Source organism: Diachasma alloeum, unplaced genomic scaffold (genome assembly GCF_001412515.2).
Source record: "Diachasma alloeum isolate Michigan unplaced genomic scaffold, Dall2.0 Dall_scaffold_00979, whole genome shotgun sequence".
In the NCBI taxonomy this organism is placed as follows: Eukaryota; Metazoa; Arthropoda; class Insecta; order Hymenoptera; family Braconidae; genus Diachasma; species Diachasma alloeum.
This window is the reverse complement of record NW_021681094.1, coordinates 19,900-45,958: the sequence shown is the minus strand read 5'-3', so window position 1 is coordinate 45,958 and position 26,059 is coordinate 19,900. Positions and strand designations below refer to the sequence as shown.

The following is a 26,059-nucleotide window of genomic DNA, read 5'->3' as shown; positions in this document are numbered from 1 at the left end:
TTCATTACTGGGATGGGCTCATTTTGTCACTTATAATTTGGAAACCATGCTATTGACGAAGAAAAGAACTGCTGAATATCTTTCAGCGAAAGCTGTGAAGGACAGTTTCGGAGAGGGAAAACGTTGAATGTTTCGCTCACAAATTGAATCGGGCAGTTAATAATATCATCCATATAAAAGTCAGCGAAGAAAATCAAGACTAAGAGAATGTAAATGAACAGGACTCCAGAAGCACTCCACTGAAGAACAATATCCATGACTTAGTTACAAAAATGAAAGGTATTGTCACATTCTTCAAACAATGGACTACTGCCTCTGATAATTTACATGCTGAACAATTCGAGGAAGACTTCGAGTACCGTTTGATTCAGGAAGTATGTACACGATGGAATTCAACATTTTTTATGATGAAACGATTTCTTCATTTAATCGATATGATGACTCCCATTCTTTTAAAGACTCGGAATGCTCCAGTAATGTTGACACAGGAAGAAGTGGTACAAGTGGAAGATGTTGCTAAATTATTAAGACCTGTAGCTGAGCTCACTGCAGAGTTCAGTGGTACAATATATGTCACGAACAGCAAGGTTATACCTGCTGTCTGCCTTCTTCGTGAAAATATTGCTGGAAAGGTGAGTAACACTGAGATAGGTGATGAACTGAAACGTCATTTTCTGAAGGAACTGGACAAACAGTTCAACAAATGGGACGAGAACCCTCTCCTGACAATTGCCACTTTATTGGACACCAGATTTAAACGGATGTACTTCCCAGCTGCTCTCACATGTTCAAAAGTACTGAAATTAGTTGAAAACCAGATTTCCATCAGTCTAGATTCTGGTGCTGGAGTCACTGAAGAGCCAATAGTAGATAATTTCTGGAGAAGTCACTGTGAGCGACTAAAACGACAAAAGAAATACGAATCTGAGGCATCCTTTGGAAAATTACATCTTGATTTGCAGCAGTACATTCATAAGGAAAATTCACAGCTCCATGAAGACCCTATGAAATACTGGTGTGATCAGAGGTTCAATTATCCAAGGCTTGCGGAAGTTGCTATCAAGTATTTGTCGACGGTGGCTACTTCAGTTCCATGTGAAAGACTTTTCTCAAGAGCTTCCAGTGTTGCTACAGTTCTGCGTAATCGTCTTAGCACAGAACACATTACAATGCAGGTTTTACTGAAATCTCTTGATTATCATGACTGGTACGGGTAGGAATGTTAATTTATACTGTTTGACGGTCTTTCCGAAAAAAAAGTATTATAGTTTTACAGCTGCTTGGCCAAAAATGTACGTGATATATAAAGATATATCTGGATCTATATTAAAGAAACAACCTCATCACCATGATGAATAGAGACCCCTACAATTTTCGAATTTCAGTTGTTTCGCCTTAATGAGAGCAATAAGAATAATTACACGTGTGATGAATAAGATTTTACTCATTTCTCCTTAATGAGAGCAAAAAGAATGATTACAAGTTTAATGAGTAAGATGCACTGCATGACCAAGGAGTGTTTATAATATAAAAAAATATAAAAAATATAACATAGAAAAAAAGATGGCGGAAGTGAGTGGTTGTGCGTATGGTTGCTAAGCGGTTTTTGATTGAATTGTGTGTTTTCTAGCTATTATGGTTCTACAAAAGTTGGTGTAATCGGTCCTGATAGCATCTGTATCTCCTTCGAGAGTATTACACTGAAAAAAAAAATTACGTCTGCCAAGGAATCATTTTCTTGGGAGAAGTATTTATTTTTTGCGGAGCGTATTTCTCCAGGCCAGTCATTGTCAAAGAGTCCAAGTCCATCTCTAAATATTACAATTATGTTCAATTATGGAATGATTATATTACATATGACCTTGAATGAACTCCATTGACAATTATTAACCTTTAAAATTATTTGAAATTATTATACGTTAGAAAACCTCGAATTTGAAAAAACTGAAAAATAATGAAGCGTGTTCATTCAAGATCATATGTAGCATAATAATCTCATTATTCAACATAATTGTAATATTTAGAGATGGACATGGACCACCTGGGAATGACTGGCCTAGAGAAATAAGCTCCTAAAAACATAAATTCTTCTCCGAAGAAAATGATTCCTTGACAAAAGTAATTTTTTTTCGCAGTGTGGTACTTGGATTTTTGAGTTTGGAATACAGTTTTGAGTGTTTTTACGCTGTAGCCGTTTAGCCTCGTGGCATCGTGGCATTGGAACGTGATGAAGCGTGTGTCTCGGCTGGAGCTGCTCCCATCTATATGTCTTGATGAAGGACTTATTCATTGTCCAAATATTCATTGTTTAAATAGTGTCACATGGCATCGTGGACATTAATCAAAGTGGTGAACATCATTGTTTTCGGTGTTGGCCGAGGGGCGGTGGGAGAGGGGATTCCTCTCCTCTCTGTAGTCCGGCGGTGGCGCTACTCCCAATGTCGATAAGCATCTAAATGATTTCCTAGATTACCATGGGTCAGTATGGATTATAATCAGCCGTCGATAATGGTATCTGTTGCGGGCAGCTCGCAATCAGCGCTAAATGTCTCAGCATAACCAGCTTGCGTGGGGAGCTTACTAATACCTAGCTCTCTGGATGGGGCTATCTTCCAGCAAATCTTCCTGGGTTGTAAAAGACCTCCTGTGCGGGACAACGAAACCTGTGCCCTGTGTGGTGGTATTTACCACCCGGGATGTGCCAATGCAGCGGGGAAAATGGCAAATGGGGGTATTGAACGCTGCTGTAGGACCAAAGGTAGTGGCAAGATTTCGCCGGTGAAGACTGTGTTTTCTCTCTCGAGTGATGACAGGGAGAACATCATTAATGAACTGAAAATGACGATGAGGGATGAATTCAAGAAGGAGTTATTGGGGGCTATGAAGGAGGCTGTGAGGGATACGCTCGTGGATATAAAAGATGATTTGGTTAAACAGTTGGATGATATAAGTAACCTAGTCGTAAATCTGCAACTGGCTACTCAAAACAATCAGGCCAGAGCTGAAGTAATAACTGAGGACATTGCAGCTTTGAGGGCTCATGTTCTGAACATTGAAAGTGATACCAATGCCAAAACTGACAAAATTGTGAAGGATGTAATCGGGTTGCGGGAGGGGGTGGTGGACAAATTGACAGCAGTACAGGGGACCAGTGATTCTACATCTTGTGCTAAATTGACTGAGAGCTGCTTGAATGAGATGGAGGATCGGTTATCACGCAAATCGAACGCGATCATATTTAGTGTACCTGAAGCCTTGGCTCAAGGTGATGGAGCTGCCCTAGAGAGAAAGAAACAGGATCTTGAGAAGGTGACACGGACCTTGGAGGACCTTTCAGTTGGTGAGAATGGAAATAAAGTTGTTTTTTTTCATATGGGTAAATTTTCGGCTAATTTGGCCAAGCCTAAACCGATAAAAATTGTTCTCACATCCTCTGATAGGGTATCTACTCTGATTCGTAACGCTTCACAGATGAAAAAAGGTAGGATGCGCCCGTGTCCTTGAAACAGGTGTCCATACTGCCAGATCAAACAGAAAACCAGAGAATTCAGTACAAGAAGTTAAAGGCAGAGTTGGAGGAGAGAAAAAGGGTAGAGAACGACCCGAACCTAAAAATCCTGACAAGGAATGGTGTACCGAGGGTCTGCTCGGCTGCTCCGCGCCGAGGAGGAAAGAAGTTTTAAATAACTCGGATTCCGGTGGGTCGCGTGGTCTTGGTGATCGAAGCGGTTCCTATTTCAGCGTTTACTATCAGAATGTCAGCGGCATGAACACCAAGGCGGCAAGTGTGAAGCTGGGGTCGAGACTGAGGGATGAGGACTGCATCGCGATAACTGAGACCTGGCTCACTGAGGATCGCTACTCTGCAGAGTTTTTTGATGGTGATGGCTTCGTCGTTTATCGATGTGATCGTCGAGATGCATCCAAAACTGAAGGTGGTGGTGCTCTGTTAGCAGTGAAGCTGAATTTCAAATCGGCTTTACTTAATTTGAAACTTCTTAATGACAATTTTGTAATGATTGATACTGTTGGTGCTGAAATCTGGTTTGATTCTGGGCACTACTATGTCATTGTTGTTTACATCCCTCCGTGGATTAAATATGATGTCTTTGTTGAGTATTTTGAAACTTGTGCTCGTATAGATTGCTTTAATAATAAGAGATGTATTTTTTTAGGTGACTTTAACTGTTCTGAATTTGTCATTGACGATGGAGGCCTGCGTGGGGAGAAAACAAACTCTCTCACTGACTTTCTTACTAGGTGTGAGTTAAGGCAATTCAATTGTGTGTTGAATGACAATGATCGTATGCTTGACTTTGTCTTATGTAGTTCGAGGTGCACGGTAGATAGATGTCCAGTTCCCTTGCTGAAAGAGTCGGTACATCACCCGGCGCTTACGATAAGTACTTTAAAGAATGTGAGAGCTCCTCAGGTTCATGATACTGGTAATGGTCTTGAAAAGTCATTCAATTTTAGGAAAGCGGATGTGGGCGCTGTTAAGTGCCGTCTATCCACCGTGGACTGGTCTTTTCTCGCGTCGATTGATGATGTCAATGGAATGTGTGACTCATTTTATAAAACTGTCCTTGAAGTTTTTGAGGAAACTGTTCCAATGGTTAAAAGATGTATCTCGAAAAACAAATATCCTTTCTGGTATACAACGGCAATTATTTCAGACATTAAGTTGAAAAATAAGCATCGTAGCCAATTCTTAGAGTACAATTCTAGTTTTCACTTTGCACAATTCGTGTCGCTACGTAAGAAAATCAATGAACATGTGAAATCAGCGTATAGGTCGTATATTGTGAGCATTGAAAATTCACTAATTGATGATCCACAGGGTTTCTGAGGTTTCCGGAGGTCTATGAAAGGAGAGTCGCAAACAATGTTCTCTCTCAAGTATGATGGTCAGACGGTGGAGGAGTCACGGGAAGTAGCTAATCGATTCGCGGAATTCTTCATGAGTGTCTATAGGCCGATGTCGGATTTTGATAATGCTCCCAGGGCTAAATGTTCTCTGGGAGATAATGCTAGGTTTGATGAATCGGAGGTTAGGAGAGCATTATTGTCGTTAGCGTCAAAGTCATCGTCTGGAATGGATCGTATTCCAAGCATATTTGTGAGGGCGGTGGGTGACTCACTCGTGGAGCCACTCACGAAGATATTCCATCAGTCATTAATAAATGATACATTTGCAGATCAATGGAAAGTCTCGAAGATATATCCGGTGCTCAAAAAAGGGGATAAAACAGTGGTCGAGAATTTTAGGCCGACCGCGGTGTTGCCATCATTTTCGAAGGTTTTTGAAATCTGTCTTTATGATCGCCTTTTTGCGCTGTTGTCTTCTCGACTCTCCATGTCGCAACATGCGTGTGTACCGAAACGCTCCACAATAACAAACCTTGCTGTCCACACTCAGTTTATTAGTTCTGCGCTCTCTCAAGGACACCAAGTCGATGTCATTTTTACTATTGATGAAAATCGAGGGTTTGGGTGTTTCCGGGAGATGGCTGGATACAATTAGATCGTATCTCACAAATCGCTCTTGCGTGTTTTCTTGCAATGGAGTCTTTTCGGATCCCTTCTATCCGACCTCAGGAGTGCCCCAGGGCTCTAATTTGGGGCCACTGCTATTCAATATGTTTATAAATGACATTAGGATGGAACTGAGCTGCGTACCTTCAATATATGCTGATGATGCGTAACTTTGTAAAGTGATAAGTAATGAGGATGATGCCGATAGACTTCAGACTGATGTTGACAGATTCGTACGGTGGTGTGATATGAACTTTCTAGATCTGAATGCGCAAAAATGTAAGAAATTGTCATTTTACCGTGGGCTGAGAGTGATTGAGACTAGCTATGTTGTGAAAGGCGTGGTGATTGAGAATACTGAGGAATGTCGAGACCTGGGGGTTGTCTTTGATCGTGGGCTGACTTTCAATAGCCACATAAATGGTATGACTGCCTCAGCAGCTAGGATTGTAGCGTTTGTATTGAGGGTGTGCAAGAATTTTACCAACTTGTAAGCGATCAGAACACTCTACCTTGGTTTCGTTAGGCCTCAGTTTGAATATGCGTCTCTGATATGGAATCTGGTGTTTGCAAATCAAATTAATAAGATTGAGTCGGTGAACAAAAGGTTTCTGAAGTTTTTGTGTTGGAAGAAGGAGGGTTTTCATCCTGACAGGGGGTTTGACTTGTATGATTTGTGTAATAAATTTCATTTGTTTACTCTAGGGGAGAGAAGGCTCATTACTTCGATGCTTTTTGTGATTAAGCTGACCCGGGGGAATATTGACTATCCTGAGTTCTCAAGTCAACTTCCACTTCGTGTACCACCGCGTTATTCTAGACTCAATGCTGTTTTTTACTTGCCTGAGAAGAAATCTAATGTCGTATCTCCACTTCACGTAGCATGTAAAGCCGTTAATGACCTGATAGAGTTTGGTGACGGGTCGATAGATTTAGTTCATTCGCCGCTCTCCGTCATTGGTAGTCCAGCACAAATATTGATGAAATCGAGAAGGGGTAGGGTGAAAGTGTGAATTGGATGATTATTTAAGTTAACGGCATTTTGTATAAGTTTTTCGGTCTGCCATCTGCCATCTAACTACATTTGTTATGGAACTTGTAAATATGTATATTTGATGTAATTTTAATAATGTATGTATAATGATTTGACCCTATAATTGGCCTCGGCTGTTGGGTCTTTAATAAACAAATATCAAATAATATAGTGTTTATAATATATCCATATATATTTCCGTTGAGACAAAAAACTCTAATAAAAAGTAATATTTGTTCTATAAAATCTTCTGTTCTATTCAGTTCCATTCATTTCCTATTTTTGAAATTTATTTCTTGACTAAAAATTATTTTTTATTTCGATCTGCTATTGGCATCAAAGAAATATCGATATTGTGCTTATCGATATTTGTGATAGGGATATTTTTTGGTATCAATATTAAGGCCCGGTTGGACAGATTTTTGCCCGACATTTCCCTAGAAAATTCCCCAGAAAATTGTCGAAAAAAAGCATTTTAGATGCAATGTTATTATGACTGTACCGGTTGACTGAAAAATCTGATTTTTGTTTCAAAAATCAGATAATTTATTCCGCCTGGCCGCTAATTGGTTCTGGAGGAGGGGAAATGAGTTCATATATTTTTAATATTACTTAGAAAATAACGCAAAAAAAACACCACCATCCCCCCCTAGCCAAGTCACACTAGCGTGACACCCTGTCAATATGGCGAGGGGAATTATCAAAAATAAAAACACAAATTCCAATTTTCACAGATACTGCACACTCCCGAGACCCAATTAGCAGCCGTGAGCTATTTTTTACTATTTTCCGCGAGTTGTTCCGAAGCAATTAGACGCCGCTAATTCCCATAAAAGACTTGTAAGTAAATGAGGCGACCAGCTGTCGCCATACTGTTTCCCTCAGTTACACTGGAATTTGTCAGATGACGCCACCGAAACCCCTGAATCTCTGCGTACGGAAATGAGAATTGTCGAGTGGATAGCTCAGGAGTGTAATACAATGAGGGCCCACGGGTACCAAGCATTCGTGCATCTCCCTCCCACTCGTGGAAATGGAGCAACACTCCGTATCCCACCATCCTACAACCACCACAGTAATAATAATAATAATAATAATAATAATAATAATAATGATAATTGTCAATGAGATGCCATCAGTCGAGCAGGTTGAGGAATTCTGGGGGGCAATTTATAGTCACGTTCCTCGTCTCATGACGGAAACTCCAGCTCTTCAAGCATTTCGTGCGTTTTGTGAAGAACATCGTCGGCAGCGCGCGGAGTTCACCCCAGTCACTCAGGAGGAAATTCAAGCTGCGCTACGAGGCATGAAGAACCATGCCGTTCCGGGTCCAGATGGCATCAACGCCTTTTGGTGGAAGAAGTTTACCTCGGTTCATAGCCATCTGGCTCGGATTTTCACATCGTTCATCGATGGTAGCGTGATGTTTCCTGAGTAGTTGGTGGAGGGGAGAACTGTGCTGCTTCCGAAGAAGGGAGACTTGTCTGACCCGGCAAATTACCGGCCGATCACGTCCCTGAATACGCTCTATAAGCTCTTCACAGGAGTCTTGACTGAGGGTATCTTCCACGATGTACAACCCGTGTGGCGGCAGATTTATGAACAGCGGGGGACGAAGCGGTCGCTGTCAGGGTGCAAGGAGAGTTTACTCGTCGATCGGTGCATATTGCGCGATTCNTATCCACCGTCATAACGCGGCTTTGAGAGTGTTGTATTACCATCTGCGGCACTCTTATGGGATAGACCGGACGCCGATTCTGCCTTATGCTCCAGGAGATATTGAGTCCGTTGTCGTGAATGAGAGGTGTAAGATTTACTGGAACTTCTCGTTTGCGACTATCAGGCCCGTCGCTGCGACGAAGCCTGATATCGTCCTCTTCGACTTTGAAGACAAAGTCATCTACGTGATTGAGTTCTCGGCGCCAGCCGAGAGCAATATATCTGCGAAGGAAGAGGAGAAACGGCTCAAATACCAGCTGCTCCTGTTTGAGCTGCGTCAGTTGAACCGCGGGTTTAGGGTCAAACTGATCGTCCTGATCATTGGCTCTCTTGGCGGCATGAAACAGTCTTTTGTATCTGCGCTTGAGGTGATTCCAGCCTGCAGGCGCAATGCCTTAATACTGGCTGGCCAGATGCAAAAGGCTGTCATTCTTGGGTCCCTTCGACTGCTTAGGCATCATGATTCTGGACTCCAGTAGTGCTCACCCTCTGGTTAGAGGGAGCGCTACTGCAGAGCGATTAGGACTTGTTTGTATCGCTTAGCTTGCTGGGTGGTCTTCGAGGTGAAGTCGGAGCCCTCGAGGGTCATCTAGCGATCTCATTCATGATAATTGTCAAAAACAATACAAAAACAAAACAAATGAAAACCACCGTATTTGCGCTAAATTTCGGAAAAAGCTCCAATATAGAAAATTTGAGAAAATTCGCTGATTCTCTAATCAAAAATCCGATTTTCAAAAACAAAAAAATCTAACTCTCAATTCGCAAAAAAAGTTGAGAGTTGAATTTTTGATTCTCATTTATCTCTCAATTTATTCACAACTTTTTTTAGAGTTGAAAATAGGATTATTGATTCTGAATAATCTCGCAATCTAATCTCAAGCTTTTCTGAGAGGTGAGAACAGGATTTTTTTTTTGACAATGACATTTTTGAGTCTCAATTATCTCTCAATTTATTCTCAGAGTTGCATTTTGAAACGTAAATTTCTGATTTTGAATTGTCTTTCAATTTACACTCAATTTTTCCACAGAGTTGAGAATTGGGTTTTTCTTAATAAGATTCAGATATTGCTGCGAATGCATTACATGACCCATAATATGACGGTTATGTGACCATCATTGACGGTCATATGACGAGACGTTTTCCACAATTGTCATAATTTCCCTACTCTTCTATGACCGTCACAATTGGCCAAGAAAAAATGACAGTTATTTTTTATCTATACAGATGCGAGCTCATTTTTTTATTATCAATTTATCTTTGAATTCATTTTGCATTAGCCTAATGTGCATTTTGAAATCAAAATTACGGTCATTCTGCATGTATCTAGAGATGAAGCTATTTTATTTATGACAGTCACAAATTAGAAATGAGTTTGACCGTCATTATGTATCCATATAGATGGTTTAACAACAATTTGCTTAGAAATTATTTGTGGCGATCATTTGTAGTTACAACATTTGTGTGTCACATGACCGTTATTTTTTGGTCACTTGACGCGATCTCAAAAGTGACTGTCATTTTGCATCTCCAATTCAGAATCATTGAAAAGCAACAATGCTATTTTCAAAAGCACAAAAATCATATTTTCATTTCTCAAAAAAGTTGAAAGTAGATTGAGAGATAATTGAAAATCAAAAATTCATTTTTCAAATACAAACAGGAGAATTTTTTCAGAGTTTTTAGAAAACTGGATAATTTCCTCCAATTTTTTATAAAACCGCAGAATTTTCGCGAATTCTTTAATAAACTGGAGAATTTTCTCGAAAAATGGAGAATTTTGTCGAATTCTCTAGAAAATCGGAGGATTCCCCCGAATTTATTAGAAAATCGATGACTTTCATCGAATTTTCTAGATAACCGTAATTCTTCCGAACTCATTAGAAAATCGGCGAACCTCGTGCAATTTCGGAGGAAAATCGGAGAATTAGCTTCAATTTTCGTGAATTTTTTAGAAAATCAAAGAATTTCCTAGAACGTTCTCAAAAACCTAATAATTTTCTCGATTTTTTTAGAAAACTGGAACATTAATTCAAATTTTTTAGGAAATTGAAGAATTTTTTCGATTTTTTTTTGAAAATCGCCGGATTTTCTCGGAAACCGGAGAATTTTCTGGAACGCTCTTGGAAACTTGGCTCTTGCGGACCAAGTTGAGAGTTGGACTCTGGATAATTTCTGGTTTTTGAGAGAAAATTCAGGGTTAGTTGAAAGTTGGAGTGACGAGGCGTAAAATGCTTTTTATGCCAGTCGCCCTCTTTACTATCAATTTTACTATCGGGATTGAAAATTTGATTTTTGAATTTCGATTCTCAGGTATCTCTGAATGTACCCTCAACGTTTTTGAGAGATGAGAGTTGGATTTTTGGTTCTCAATTGTCTCCCAATCTACTCTCAGTGAATTGAGAGTTAATTGAAAATCAAGAATCCAATTCTCAACTTTTTTGAAACAATTGAGAAATAATTGAGAATCAAAAATACTATTTTCAGTAGTAATACCACTAGTGCTTCAAAATTATCGGATATTTAAAATTATTCGGATTGTGTCAAATTTTGCAGGTTTAAAATCTCGAGTACTAAGCACGAGGGATTTTTCTGCAAAATTTGACAGACTCGTTCCTAGGTAACGAAGCTGTCGCAAAATATCCGATTAATTTTGAAGCACGAGTGGTATTGGACGGATTATTTTTCCACTCGGATTTCGGCCAAGCAGAGTGCAGTGAACAGCATCCGGATACATTTACATAGCCATACATTTATAACCCACTTTTTTGTTTATCTGTCACAGAATATTAAACGTGAAATGCATTGAAAGATGAGAATCATTTGAAAANGACTCGTTCCTAGGTAACGAAGCTGTCGCAAAATATCCGATTAATTTTGAAGCACGAGTGGTATTGGACGGATTATTTTTCCACTCGGATTTCGGCCAAGCAGAGTGCAGTGAACAGCATCCGGATACATTTACATAGCCATACATTTATAACCCACTTTTTTGTTTATCTGTCACAGAATATTAAACGTGAAATGCATTGAAAGATGAGAATCATTTGAAAAGCTACTAGTGAATTTCCGTCGGAAATTGTTTAGAATTTTGCGAAATATAACTGTTTGACAGCCTCAAATACTGCGCTCTGATTGGCTGAAATCCGAGTGAGAAAAATAATCAACATTCAAATCTCAAAAAGTTTTCGAGAGAATTCTCCGATTCTTTGAAACATTCGAAGAAATTCTCCAATTTTTTAGAAAATTCTAGAAAATGCTGGGGTTTTCTAGAAAGTCACGGATGAAAAAATTTAACCCGCAATTACTCGCTCAATGCGCGCGGCGTCGCCTGTTTTTGTCTATTTATATTTTAGTGTTTCTTGACGCTCAAAAATCCTGAAAAATTAGAGTTCCTAGTTCAATTTTTTTATTGAGCGTTGGCATTGTCTGTTTTTTTTTCGAAAAATTTGTTTAGCTACAAAAAAAATGTCGAACGGACAGGAAAGTGCGCCGCGTCGCTCCGCCCGGTGCGAGTGAATCTCTGTCGACCACTCGAGCGAGCTACATTTACAGCTTCATTCTCTGCCACATTTAAAAGACGCACGTAGCGGTAGGCGCCGACGTTGCAACAGCGCGCTCGGTTTACTCCAGCGGCGCTGCGCTAACCCTGCGATGAACGAAGGCTGGCAGCCGAGCGCGAGTGATCGAGGGATAATAGAAATATTTACCTAGCGAATTGGTTACAAAATTCTATTGGATATCTATTGAACTCTCAATTAGTTTTTGGCCGATTCTATTGAGATGTTTAACAAAAAATATTCAGTCGTAATACCACGAGACCTTCAAAATTATGGGATATTTCCCGATTGTTTTGTTACGTAGCAACGAGAGGGAGAAGTTTTGCAGATTAAAATCCCGAGCGCGCAGCGCAAGGGATTTTTATGCAAAACTTATCCCGATCGTTGATACGCAGGAAAACATGAGGGAAATGTCCAATTAATTTTGGAGGTCGAGTAGTATTCGACAGATTATTTTTGGTAATCGGATCCTTCACAAACCGACTCATTTTGACTTTTTTCATGACTTTCTTTCACTCCACAGGATAATATTTGACAGTTATTTGGTTAGAAAAACAATTGCAGAGCTAGAGGAAAATCATCAAAAGCTAGGGGGCAATAACCGCTGTAATTTTAATTGGGAAGTACTTCATGTTATTGAATACTGAACTATGATTGGCCCAGGGAAGGCTAGATCCGATTACCAAAAATGATCAGTAGAAAAAGTCAATAGAATTCGATTTTTTTCTATATAACTTATTCTATTGAGATATTTTCTATAGAATTTTCTCTTCTCCAATTTTCTAACTTTTTTTGTTTGATTTTCTTCATGAGAACAAAAGAAAAATAGACTGAAAAAAAACTTGACAAATTTGGGCCAAGGACATTCTATAGAAAATATCTGAAGAGAATAAGTTACATAGAAAAATCGAATTCTATTGACTTTTTCCATTGAATATTTTCTATTGAACATTTTGCTAGAATCGGTCAAAAACTAGTAGAAAATTCAATACAAACTGCATTAGAAATTTCTAACAAATTCGCTAGATTTTTCTATTAAATTTTTTCATACGCGGCTCTTGAAAATTCTTAGATTTTCGAGAAAATTCCAAGACAATTATCAGGATTTCGAGAAAATTATAGGAATGACTCTGGCGAACCAAGCTGATAGTTGGGCTTTCAATAATTTCCAGTGTTTGAGAGAAAATTGAGAATTAGCTGAGAATTGGAGCAATGAGGACTACAATGCATTTTATGCTAGCCCCTTTCAATATTATCAACTGTTTTGAAAATTGAGAATNTATTGAACATTTTGCTAGAATCGGTCAAAAACTAGTAGAAAATTCAATACAAACTGCATTAGAAATTTCTAACAAATTCGCTAGATTTTTCTATTAAATTTTGTCATACGCGGCTCTTGAAAATTCTTGGATTTTCGAGAAAATTCCAAGACAATTATCAGGATTTCGAGAAAATTATAAGAATGACTCTGGCTAACCAAGTTGATAGTTGGGCTTTCAATAATTTCCAGTGAGAGAAAATTGAGAGTTAGCTGAGGATTGGAGCAATGAGGACTACAATGCATTTTATGCTAGCCCCTTTCAATATTATCAACTGTTTTGAAAATTGAGAATAAAATAGGTAATTCTTGGTGATCTCTTTATTTCCAATCAACGTTTTCGGAATTGAAAATTAATCTCAGGAGAACTTTAATCGATTTTTTTTTCAACGATAATTTGAAATGAAATTTCTAGTGAACGAAAATTATTAAAATTAAATAGCAACACGAGCCGAAAAAAAACGAAAAATGTGAAAATCGACTCCTGGCCATTCATTAGAGCCTAGAAAGATCAAGATCAAGGTTGAACGTGAGTCAACTTTCGGCCAACTCTGCATTGACTTTTGGTCAACTTTAGCTTGGCCTTGGGTTAGCCTTGGCTTGACCGTGGGTCAACCTTGACTTGACCATGGATCAACCTTGGCTTGACCATGGATCAACCTTGGTTTGACCACAGGTGAAATTTGGGTTGACTATGGATCAAGCTTGGGTTGATCGCGGGACCTGTTGATTAAATATTGATTTAACCTTGACGAAACCTTGGTTAAACCCTGATTAAGTCGTAATTAAACTCTCATTAAATCTCGATTAAATGCTTTTTAGGCTATAATTTCAAAGCAAATGATGCGATCGCCGCTATCTTCGAACTCGACCGAGATAACATCCAAAAAAATATTTTAAGCCATAATTGAGAAGATTTCGATGATTATATTTTGAATGATGGTCGAAAAACTAAATTTGAAAAAAACACTCAGATACGTACATACAAACATATGTACGGACATGATCTAAAAACTGCATATTCAAACTCCTGAGACCAAAATTACTCATCCTGGCACAAAAAATGAAAATTTCAGATTGGACGAATACAGGGATTCCATTCGGAAGAAAAAAATCTAACTCTCAATTCTCAAAAAAGTTTAGAGTAGATTAAAAAGCAATTAAGAATGAAGAATCCAACTCTCAACTTTCACGAAAATTTTCAAGTAGATTGAGAGAGAATTAAGAATAAAAAATCCTATTTTCATGAACAGAAAAATTTAACTTTCAATTCTCAAAAAAGGTAAGAGTAGATTGTGAGACAATTGAGAATCAAAAATCCAACTCTTAATTTTCAAAAAAATAAAATCGATTGAAAGACAATGGAAAATAATAAATTCAACTGTCAACTATAAAAAAAAGTTGAGAGTAGATTCAGAGATAGTTAAGAATCAAAATTCCAAAATCAAATTTTCATTTCCGAAAAAAGTTGATTGAAATTGAAGAAGTCACTAAAAATAACAAATCCATTGTCTGTTTTAACCCGTCAGTAGGTGCGCTATGAGCGATTTCCTCACAAAAATTTTCAGTCCATAGGAAATATACCTTAAAACCGCCATTATTTTGCTGAATTTTTTTTATATGCCTCAAATAACTCTTCTAGTTGACTTTCGTGGTGATAAAAGTCATCTATTGGTCAGGGTTGAGTATAAAATAGTACATTACATGCCCGAGCCTTGGAAAACAGACTGTAGTGAAGTGGTAAAACGAGGTAACTGCATTTTTTTCGAAATTTGTTTTATTGCACCAATCACATTGTAATATTGATCTGCAAGTGCTGACGGAAGGGTTTGGTCTAAAAATAATATTTTATGGGGTTACATGAAAAATAAAAAGAGAGATATGTCCGAGTTTCAATTTTCTATCAATGCAATTGGAGGTAAGTTGACATAACTCCCATAATTGGGAGGACCTAGAGGAGGTAACTTCACTGATCTAGTGTTATTTTGAAAAACAGGATGGGGGCAAAACGGGCCAGGGGGGCACAAATGACGAAGGGAGCAAAATGGCCCATCTAAAAAATAAAGCTCACGAGGGTCATTAGAGGGAGAGTCAAACATCACGAGGGTCACTAGGGGGAGGGTCAAACGTCAAGAAGGTCACTAGAAGGAGGGTCAAACGTCACGAGGGTGATTAGAGGGAAGGTCGAACGTCACGAGGGTCACTAGGGGGAGGGACAAACGTCACGAGAGTCACTAAGGGGAGGGTCAAACGTCACAAGAGTCATTAGAGGGAGAGTCAAACGTCAGGAGGGTCACTAGGGGGAGGATCAAACGTCACGAGGGTCACTAGGGGGAGGGTCAAACGTCATGAGGGTCATAGAGGGAGAGTCAAACGTCACAAAGGTCACTAGAGGGAGGGTCAAACGTCACGAGGGTCACTAGGGGGAGGGTCAAACGTCATGAGGGTCATAGAGGGAGAGTCAAACGTCACAAAGGTCACTAGAGGGAGGGTCAAACGTCACGAGGGTCACTAGGGGGAGGGTCAAACGTCATGAGGGTCATAGAGGGAGAGTCAAACGTCACAAAGGTCACTAGAGGGAGGGTCAAACGTCACGAGGGTCACTAGGGGGAGGGTCAAACGTCATGAGGGTCATAGAGGGAGAGTCAAACGTCACAAAGGTCACTAGAGGGAGGGTCAAACGTCACGAGGGTCACTAGGGGGAGAGTCAAACGTCATGAGGGTCATTAGGGGGAGGGTCAAACGTCACGAGGGTCCCTAGGGGGAGGGTCAAATTANGAAAAATTTAACTTTCAATTCTCAAAAAAGGTAAGAGTAGATTGTGAGACAATTGAGAATCAAAAATCCAACTCTTAATTTTCAAAAAAATAAAATCGATTGAAAGACAATGGAAAATAATAAATTCAACTGTCAACTATAAAAAAAAGTTGAGAGTAGATTCAGAGATAGTTAAGAATCAAAATTCCAAAATCAAATTTTCATTTCCGAAAAAAGTTGATTGAAATTGAAGAAGTCACTAAAAATAACAAATCCATTGTCTGTTTTAACCCGTCAGTAGGTGCGCTATGAGCGATTTCCTCACAAAAATTTTCAGTCCATAGGAAATATACCTTAAAACCGCCATTATTTTGCTGAATTTTTTTTATATGCCTCAAATAACTCTTCTAGTTGACTTTCGTGGTGATAAAAGTCATCTATTGGTCAGGGTTGAGTATAAAATAGTACATTACATGCCCGAGCCTTGGAAAACAGACTGTAGTGAAGTGGTAAAACGAGGTAACTGCATTTTTTTCGAAATTTGTTTTATTGCACCAATCACATTGTAATATTGATCTGCAAGTGCTGACGGAAGGGTTTGGTCTAAAAATAATATTTTATGGGGTTACATGAAAAATAAAAAGAGAGATATGTCCGAGTTTCAATTTTCTATCAATGCAATTGGAGGTAAGTTGACATAACTCCCATAATTGGGAGGACCTAGAGGAGGTAACTTCACTGATCTAGTGTTATTTTGAAAAACAGGATGGGGGCAAAACGGGCCAGGGGGGCACAAATGACGAAGGGAGCAAAATGGCCCATCTAAAAAATAAAGCTCACGAGGGTCATTAGAGGGAGAGTCAAACATCACGAGGGTCACTAGGGGGAGGGTCAAACGTCAAGAAGGTCACTAGAAGGAGGGTCAAACGTCACGAGGGTGATTAGAGGGAAGGTCGAACGTCACGAGGGTCACTAGGGGGAGGGACAAACGTCACGAGAGTCACTAAGGGGAGGGTCAAACGTCACAAGAGTCATTAGAGGGAGAGTCAAACGTCAGGAGGGTCACTAGGGGGAGGATCAAACGTCACGAGGGTCACTAGGGGGAGGGTCAAACGTCATGAGGGTCATAGAGGGAGAGTCAAACGTCACAAAGGTCACTAGAGGGAGGGTCAAACGTCACGAGGGTCACTAGGGGGAGAGTCAAACGTCATGAGGGTCATTAGGGGGAGGGTCAAACGTCACGAGGGTCCCTAGGGGGAGGGTCAAATTAGTGTCTGAAGTTGACCTTTACCTTCTTTCCTTCATGAGGAAATCCATCCGTAGCTTTTCCTGTTTGGGAAATTTGAAAAACTATTTTTCTCTATTTTTCCAGATTTTTTTGGCGAACCAATTTAAAGATGTTTTTTCTTTCATTTTTCGTTTTTTTTCTTTTTTCAATAATTCAAGTTCTACCAATCCGATTTTGATATTCTTATAGAATATAAAAATGGAAAATTTTGACGCTTAATAAATTAAAATCGGATGGATAAAACTTGAATTATTGAAAAAAGAAAAAAAACTAAGAAAGAAAGGAAAATAATATCTTCATATAGGCCCACCGACAAAATCTGGAAAAATGGAGAAAAATAGTTTTTCAAGTACCCAAAACGTAGAAAAAGCTGCTATGGATTTCCTCTTGAAGGAAAGAGGAGAAGGCTCAACTCCTGACCCTTATTTGACCCTGCCCCTAGCGACCCCTGTGACGTTTGACCCTCCCTCTAGTGACCCTCGTGACGTTTGACCCCCCCCCCCAATGACCCTCGTAACCTTTCGGGAAAATATTTCGGGAAAAATACACGATAATGGGGTTTTCACAGGGGTTTGCAGACAGATGCGTGTATCCGTAGGGATGCACATTTCGTTTCTTCGAAATTCATTTTTTCAAAAAATTATAAAAAATCAGCGCATGTTTCCGGAGGGGTAAATTTTATAACAATGTAGTCTCAAACCCCTCCCCCTCACTCCCCTAAATTTATGTCAAATTAATAAATTAAAGTCATTAATTAAGTTAAGTGGAAATTAATGTCATTAAAGGTACTAAAATTCATTAATAATTCATAGATTAATATCCATAATGGTTTCAGGTATCATTTACCCTTTTTTACACCAACACATGACTGCCCCGATTAGCCACCTAACAGCCACCTAACTTAAGTGGCTGCTTACTTTTCATTCCTCCAGATATATGCGGCTGTCTTCAACCCCCCGGAGAACCACATGATCATGTATTTTCCCCGAAATTCATTTTTCGAAAAATTATAAAAAGCAGCGCATGTTTCCGGCGGGGCAAATTTTATAACAATGTAGTCTCAAACCTCTCCCCCTAACCTCCCTAAATTTTCATCTCTCCGTATGTATGCGGCTGTCTTCAACCCCCAGAAAAACCCCAGTCTCCTGTATTGTTCCAGAAATTCATTCTTCAAAAAATTATAAAAAATCAGCGCATGTTTCCGGAGGGGTAAATTTTATAACAATGTAGTCTCAATTCCCTCCCCTTCGTATCGCTAAATTTTCATCCATCCGGATACATCCGGGTATCTTCAACCCCCCGGAGAAACCGCATACTCATTCATTTTCCCCGAAATTCATTTTTCGAAAAATTATAAAAAAATACCGCATGTTTCCGTAAGGGTAAATTTTATAACAATGTAGTCTTAAACCCCTCCCCCTGACCCCCCTAAATTTTTATCCCTCCGGATATATGCGGCTGTCTTCAACCCCCCTGAGAATCCGCATGATCATGTATTTTCCCCGAAATTCATTTTTTTTTAATTTATAAAAAATCGGCGCATGTTTCTGGAGAGGTAAATTTTATAACAATGTAGTCTCAAACCCCTCCCCCTCACCTCACCTAAATTTTCATCCCTCCGGATACATGCGTTTATTTTCCGCAGATAAAAAAACGAGCGGGTGAATAAATTAATTTATTTATTGAATTAATTAATTTTTTAATACAAAAATCAATGCATAAAAAGATAATTGTTTAGAAAATAAATTTCAATCGTTTTTTCAATATAATTTAAAATATATATATTGTTCATATAGCTCCTGCAACCCCCCCGCCCCTTCAACGGGTGAAAATCTCAACCCTCTGTATACATACCTTTCTCCCGACTTCTCATGAAGCTCAAATTTTTTAGATTCGATTCGTTTATTTATCTAATTATTTGATGACCCTCTTGGCCCCTATTTGACTTGGAGCATTCTCCTCCTCTATATCTATTTGTCATAACATTTTTCACGGAGGTCAATTGGGTCAATACAGAATTAAACCAATAAAAAAAATGCCAAAATGAACCATTTGGATAATCAACCGCATGATCATGTATTTTCTCATATAATTATATGAGAACGTCCTTTTACCATTTTTGAAAAATATTTCTCCCGCCACTGCTGCCGACTTGTTCGGCCTGGGCAAGAAGTCGAATGCTGGATGGCGGCATTCCCCCTACTGACTTATTTTCAGTTCAATATTTACCCTTCAATACGCAAACAGTTATGTTCCTTAATTAATGGAAATGAATGTCATTAAAGGTACTAAAATTCATTAATAATTCATAGATTAATATCCATAATGGTTTCAGGTATCATTTACCCTTTTTTACACCAACACATGACTGCCCCGATTAGCCATCTAACAGCCACCTAACTTAAGTGACTGCTTACTTGCCAGGGTTATTAAAAAATGAGTAATATCTTCAAAATAAAAAACAAATGTTTTTATAAAAATATCTATAAAGTCAGCATTTTGTTTGGCACTTCCTGAAAGGAAATCAGTTCATCTCATCAAAAAATACAAGCTCACCATAGAAAATCGAAGAAAAAAATTGAATGGGAGCAACAAACTAAGTCTCAAAATTTTGAATAAATGATCGAAAGTCGGTAGAAATAATGAATCGAGAGTGAAATTGTTCATTTCCCTTCAATTATTAATTGAAAGGAAATGTCCTGCTCCTACTGACTTTTTATTTTACGGAGAATTTTGTTTTCAATCCTTTCTCTATTCAGCCCTGTTTTTCTCATAGAAATCTGATTGCACCATATACCTATTTATTTGACGTTCTTGACTTGGCTATCTTTTTCATTCATTTGTATTTTTTTTTAATTTTAACTTTTCAGTAAGAGCCAAACAAAACTTGTTCTCGGCGCAATTTTTTTTACAAAAATGTGTATGTGTCTAACAAAGGGGTTCATGAGTTGTTCGCTAATGAATCGATTGAATTAAATCACACCTATTTCTCAAATGTAGGTATTGCCCTACCCATCGCCATTAATTAAAATTTAGTTTATTTCATTTTTTTTTCAAATTTTCAATTTTTTCAAAAATCGGTTGTCTTATGATAACTAAAAAAAATGTTCTGAATTCCTTGAATGATGGCTTCAAACATGTGACACCATCTGACAAAATCTGACACTATTGTTTAAAAATGAATCGCATTCAATTTGATAACATGAAATGAAAAATTAATTATATTCCCTAGAAGCAAATGATGTGCAATATGATCATTCCGAAGCATATTGTTAATTTATTAGCCAAACTAATTGTACCATCTAAAGACGAGTAATTTCTCACTTATTTTTATTCATTAGCGAGCATTAAGTCAGTTCAGATTTTTTCGTCAAATTGTGAGTTATTTTTTCTGACTTGTAAAAGAGCAATACATATGCGCTGATGAAGGTTAAATTGGGTATCCAGAATGTAGATAACTTTCAATAATAAAAAATATTGTCGGTTTGCCCAGGAAGTGGCTATTATGATTGCAAAATGGCCGGAATAATGTCAAGTCCACAGTCGGTATTCTGCAAATTTATTTTGACGTATGTCGATTAAACAGGCAAGGTTTGTAAAGTGCTAATATCATTAATCTTCATATCTATGATGATGGGAAGATTCTGAAAGAGGGATTCTGAAGTAAAAACCTGAGTACTTTTACCTCTTCAGCATTATCACCAGAAAAAAAGAGACAGTGTAGCATGTACTCGGAAAAGTAAATTTTTCTAGGTAATTTTGTCGTTATTATCACCACACATCTGTATAACCGTCTTTCGGCATACGGCTAAGTACTTTGTGCTGAAGAAGCCGGAAGAGGGCACCCAAGTGTGTGCGAGAGCGTCATTGGTGACGATGAGAGGTGTTAAAATAAGCATTCAAGATTAAAGAATCATACTAGAAAGAAGAAGAACGGAAGAGAATTATCGAAGAAATGACGCGAAAGAATCCCCATGAATTTGCTACCAAGAAAATTCTTGGATGAATTGCGTATAGTAACCACGGACGATTGAACCGAGTGAGAGAGGAACGGAAATGCGTGTAAGCTGTATTGGTATTATGTACATGATGGAAGTTGCTCTGCTAGTATTTGTTAAACGTCGCGCGAGTTCTCGGTCAGGGCTGGTTGCCAGGAAAGAGAAGGGGGAGAACCTAGGGTCAATGTCCAGGCGGCGCCTAAGATCCTTCTCCTTGTGAGACAGTTGAGGCAGGTCATGATCAAGCATCGTAGTGGGAAGCATTGATTTCAGTACCCTTCAGAATTCATTTCCCCAGAAGAAATGGGAAAAAATATCTCTGTCCAAAATCTCAAAACTTCCATGATTTTGTAACCTTGTGTGACTAATATAAAGTTCTATTTCCACCTTTAGGAACTTGAGTCCTTGTGTATCTTCTATTTTCTTTAATGGTTTTAGTTGTGTAAACTCGATAATATATGGGTCAATATAGATAGCAAAATGGATAGAAAAATGAAGGAATACATTCAATAAGGAATGTAAAGAATATGAACGAATAAAAAATAAAATCGGGAAGAGAAAACATATGAGACAATGGCAGTCAATATGATTATCGCTATCCTCGATGTTACCAATGAAAAAATATAAGCTTCCACAATTTTCAACCTCTGCATTGATTGTGTATCGCCAAAAGTTTATATGCACAGAATTCGTATTTGTGTGATTGCGTTTTTATTAAATTTGTTCACGGATCGTAAGGACGTAACTGAATCAGGTATTGAACTCACCAAGTTGCATACACAGGTTCTCACAGGATTACGCATATTTAGTACTTCTGCAATGCTACGACCAAGTGACTGAAAACAGAGATGATTTTTGGTAAATTTTTAATCGTGAATGAAATTCCAAAAGGATGCAAGTGATTTGCTGAGGACCAAATAAGGAATACAGGCATTATAATTCGGTGAAAGAGGATACCGGTACCCGCTATCCCACGACTAATATCTGCAAATAAACCCTGGAGAACTCGATGGCGAGATTACGAACGCTGAGGCAGGGTCAAGGACCGGCTTTTGTATATTCTCGGAGCGATAATAATTCATCATCAAATAGTTTAACTCTTATTTAAATATTAGAATTTAATGGCATCGTTGCAGAAAAGTCGTTATTTTCCGATAAATGTTAGGGAGATGAATTTCGAACTGATGTCACTTACATTGAACCGTATCATAATCAAACAGTGAGTGACTTCTAAGATCGTCAATATTTTCGGTCCAGTTGTGACTAGTCAAGAAAATGAGATCATTAAAATATTTTTTCATGTCATCTTAAAATAGTTGTTTAAGGGAATTTGCCTTTCCGTGCATGGCGACCAACATCAGTTACTCAACGCCTTGTTCAGTGAACGAAATGTCGTTGACTTCAAAGTGAGTGGTTTCTTTATAAGACGCAGGGCAGAACTTGAGTACATCGTGAGAATAAATGTCAAAGAGAATGAAAGAGAGCAACTTGACAGTACAAGAATTTTTATACAATAGGATATTATGAAGATACATACACTCGGAATATCGTATGCACTTTCAATTAATTATATTGAACTTTCATGGACTGGCCGTCTTCGATAGTTAAATTGAAGAGTCAACTCCTAGTTCACAAAATACACATACCTTTCTGATAACACTGGTATCAAGTTCACGATCGTTCTTTACTCAGAATTGAGTTACTGAGAAAGCACAAAATTCCCTCCACTGCGTCCATGAAAAATTTAGAATATAATTCAACAAATTTTATAATTAATGAAAACTAGTTTCAATATGCTTGAATATCGATCCACTCCGCGTAAACGATATCACTGATGAGTCGCTTGATTAGCACCACAAAAAAATAAAATAACTGAATGTTGTTGATGGCTCGGCTGTGGGTACGCTTCTGTCCTCGTGGCGGCTACGAGGCTGGACTTTATAAACCTACAGCGGTTGCTGAACATGAACACTTCATAGAGACTCACGGATTCGTTAGCTCTGCTGGAAGTATTCACGGCGATTGGATGGCCGAGTAGCGGTACTGCATGGTAGGTCTTCAACCACACCAACTTGTATAGGTATCTTCCTCTTCCACCTCTCTTTATCATTGTATTTTCGAACGTATTTCCATCCCTGTTCTTTTCTAGCTTGCCCCTTTACACCGACGTATAGGTAGAAGCATCTGAATCCAAAGGGATTTCACTTGTTACTTCTCATAATTAGGAAACAGTGGTATTTTACCGTACCGTTTTTCCTCTGTATCATCGTAACGTTAGACGCGGAATTTTCATCACAGTAAAAATTCCCGGGATCGCTAGCTCATTGTCAATTCAATTAAATAATAATAATAGTAATTCTATCCAAAGAATATATAATTACACAATATATGTGATCATCTTGTGCTAAATTCTGTTTTTTGACCGTTCAGACTGCTAAATTTTTTTTGCCTGTTTCTTTATCTATAATTGTACCCCCCCCCCTCCCTGCTATATACTGACAGAAAAACAAATCCGATGTCAAACAAGTCTTGTTTGGGTCAACAAAATCGCTAGTTGAAAATTACCAAAGAAGAATTTGTTTGGTTCTAATTTGATAGTCTCAAATATGAATAGTTGTTCTGCTTTCAACAGTAGCGAAATATTTAGCTCAAAAGGCGGATAATTCACACCAGCCGGTGCTTTTTCAGGATGAAAATATCTCATAGAGAGGAAAATTTATCAACAAATATTTTACCCCCAAGTTACAAGATTGCTATCGTACCATTACTATTATTTCATTTAAGGGTTCATTCCTTATCCGCTATTATTGGACAGCCGAAACGAAAAACTGTTATCCCTTGTTTCACATAAAACAAAGATTTTTCGGGAGTGAAATCCGTATGGGAGTATCGAATAACGAAGGAGTAGTGCTAGAAAACTATTTTCTTGGCACAAGCAAGACTTGTGTGAGAACTTTGTCGTTTTTCTCTCAGTGTAGGGTATTCGGGGCAAACCCGAGTCGAAATATGAGACCTTTTTTTGATCTCCCAGGTTTCCATCCCTATCTTCCTCCGAGACCTCTTTTAATCCTCTTAATAACTCTACTCACAAAAGGCCAATTTCTTTTTTTTGTACAAGTTCCGCATTTTTTAATTATTGTTATATCGTCGTGGCCGAGCGCGTAAAGCCTTTGCCTGCGGCCACAGAGTTTTCAAGTTCGAGTCTCCGTTATTTTGCTTCTGAATGGAAGCATAGCAATCCTTCGATTTTCACATTCTCTAGTTCACGTATGAAAAAATGCTATAGGATTTCCTATAGGATAATTTCCTATAGGAAATCCTATGGAGAATTCGAACATTTCCTATAGGATTTTTCTGATAGGATTTCCTATAGGATTTCCTATAGAATTTCCCAACAGATTTATGACCTTAATCCTGACCCTTGTGACCGATTGGTTTAGAGTCCCAATTTTGTGTGTTACTTTCTATAGAAACACAGTAAATCCTATAGGATTTACCTATAAAAAATCCTATAGAAAACCCTATATTAAATCCTATAGAAAACCATATAGTAAATTTCACATAGGAAACGACATCCTTTAGGATTTGCTATAGGATTTACTATAGGGTTTTCTATAGAATTCCCACCCCTATAGAATTCCTATAGGGATTCCTATTTTTCATGCGTGTTTCGAATGGAAATTATGTAAAATGATCTGAAACGTAAAACCACGAAGTTTGGCAACCATGTCTGTATGTGATCACGTCCACCGCCACCTTCCCGGTGGTCAATTTTTAGAAAATTGAGTAATTAAGTAGCCAAAGTAATTCCAAAAAATCTGTAATTTTGTCAGATTATAGATCCTAATGAGGACTAGCTCTGCAAAATTTCAACCCGATCGATCTAATAGTTTTTGAGAAAAAGCGATTCATTTTTTAATCGTTTTCCACAAACACCTTCAAAACTAGTGCACCGATTTCGATTTATGTTTTTTTCAAAACATGCGTTTCGATGCCTTCTATTTAAATCAATCATATACCAACATATAAGGTGAATGTCCCGGTAGCTAACTCTTTAAGGAAGAGTCGATGAAAGAACGTGCATAAAAATAAATTCGGTTATATTGGTCATAGACGAATTATTCTGGAGGATTATCCAACTTTATTTGACCGAAAACAATAATTTTTAGCTATAAAAATATTAAACAAACATCAAACTAAACGAATCTATTATGTAAGAGCTATGCCCTAGTAGTTGAACCCAAAAAACGTCCATGTCCCAATACCTGAATCCCCATGTCCCAGTAGTTGAATCACAAGTTATTGCCACGGAAATCTACACTTAATAACAAATATCGTTCATTAAATAATAGATTAGTACGAATATTATGACATATGGATCATCATCATGACATTATGAAAATAGAAGAAACATTCAGTAAGTTTTCTCAATAAAATAAGACTCTTCAGATTCCAGTCGGTAGGTGTGCAGACTCTAACATTTATCTTTAGAGGAAAAATTTAGTTTGAAGAAAAAAAAATTTCTGATTATTTTATTCACGTGCACTGAAGGATTTTCGAGAGTTTCACTTATGACAATATCTCATACATGTAACAATACGAAACTTAATAGTGAAACAACGAATTCCGCTACTCGGACATAGGTTAGACCTGATGGCCCAATACCTGAATAGCTATTTATTGGCATAAAAAATTATTTTTCTCGAAATTTTTACTACTTTTACGAAAGTTTAAGTCAGTCCCTGCTTGATGAATTGTTTAACTAATTGTTCAATAATCGCATGACTGAATGAATTACTATCATTTGATGAGTCACCTGTTAGCAGTTGACACTAGGACCGAAGGGAGCA

At 38.1% G+C, this 26,059-nt stretch overlaps 1 protein-coding gene across 1 annotated transcript; it reads left to right on the top strand.

The window, feature by feature from the left end:
• Positions 1 to 272: 272 nt before the first annotated feature.
• LOC107045528 (zinc finger BED domain-containing protein 1-like) lies at positions 273 to 1,217 on the top strand. The gene is made up of 3 exons (XM_015267832.1): positions 273 to 374; positions 459 to 632; positions 681 to 1,217. The coding sequence occupies exons 1-3, from the start codon at positions 273 to 275 to the stop codon at positions 1,215 to 1,217; spliced, it is 813 nt and encodes a 270-aa protein (XP_015123318.1).
• The last annotated feature ends 24,842 nt before the right edge of the window (positions 1,218 to 26,059 follow it).

Bases quoted from the DNA above. Each gene is read 5' to 3' on its own strand.
- LOC107045528 (XM_015267832.1), top strand. From the start codon at position 273: ATGAAAGGTATTGTCACATTCTTCAAACAATGGACTACTGCCTCTGAT. The intron at 375-458 runs GTATGTACACGA...ATTCTTTTAAAG, and splicing joins AGTACCGTTTGATTCAGGAA to ACTCGGAATGCTCCAGTAAT. The intron at 633-680 runs GTGAGTAACACT...CATTTTCTGAAG, and splicing joins GTGAAAATATTGCTGGAAAG to GAACTGGACAAACAGTTCAA.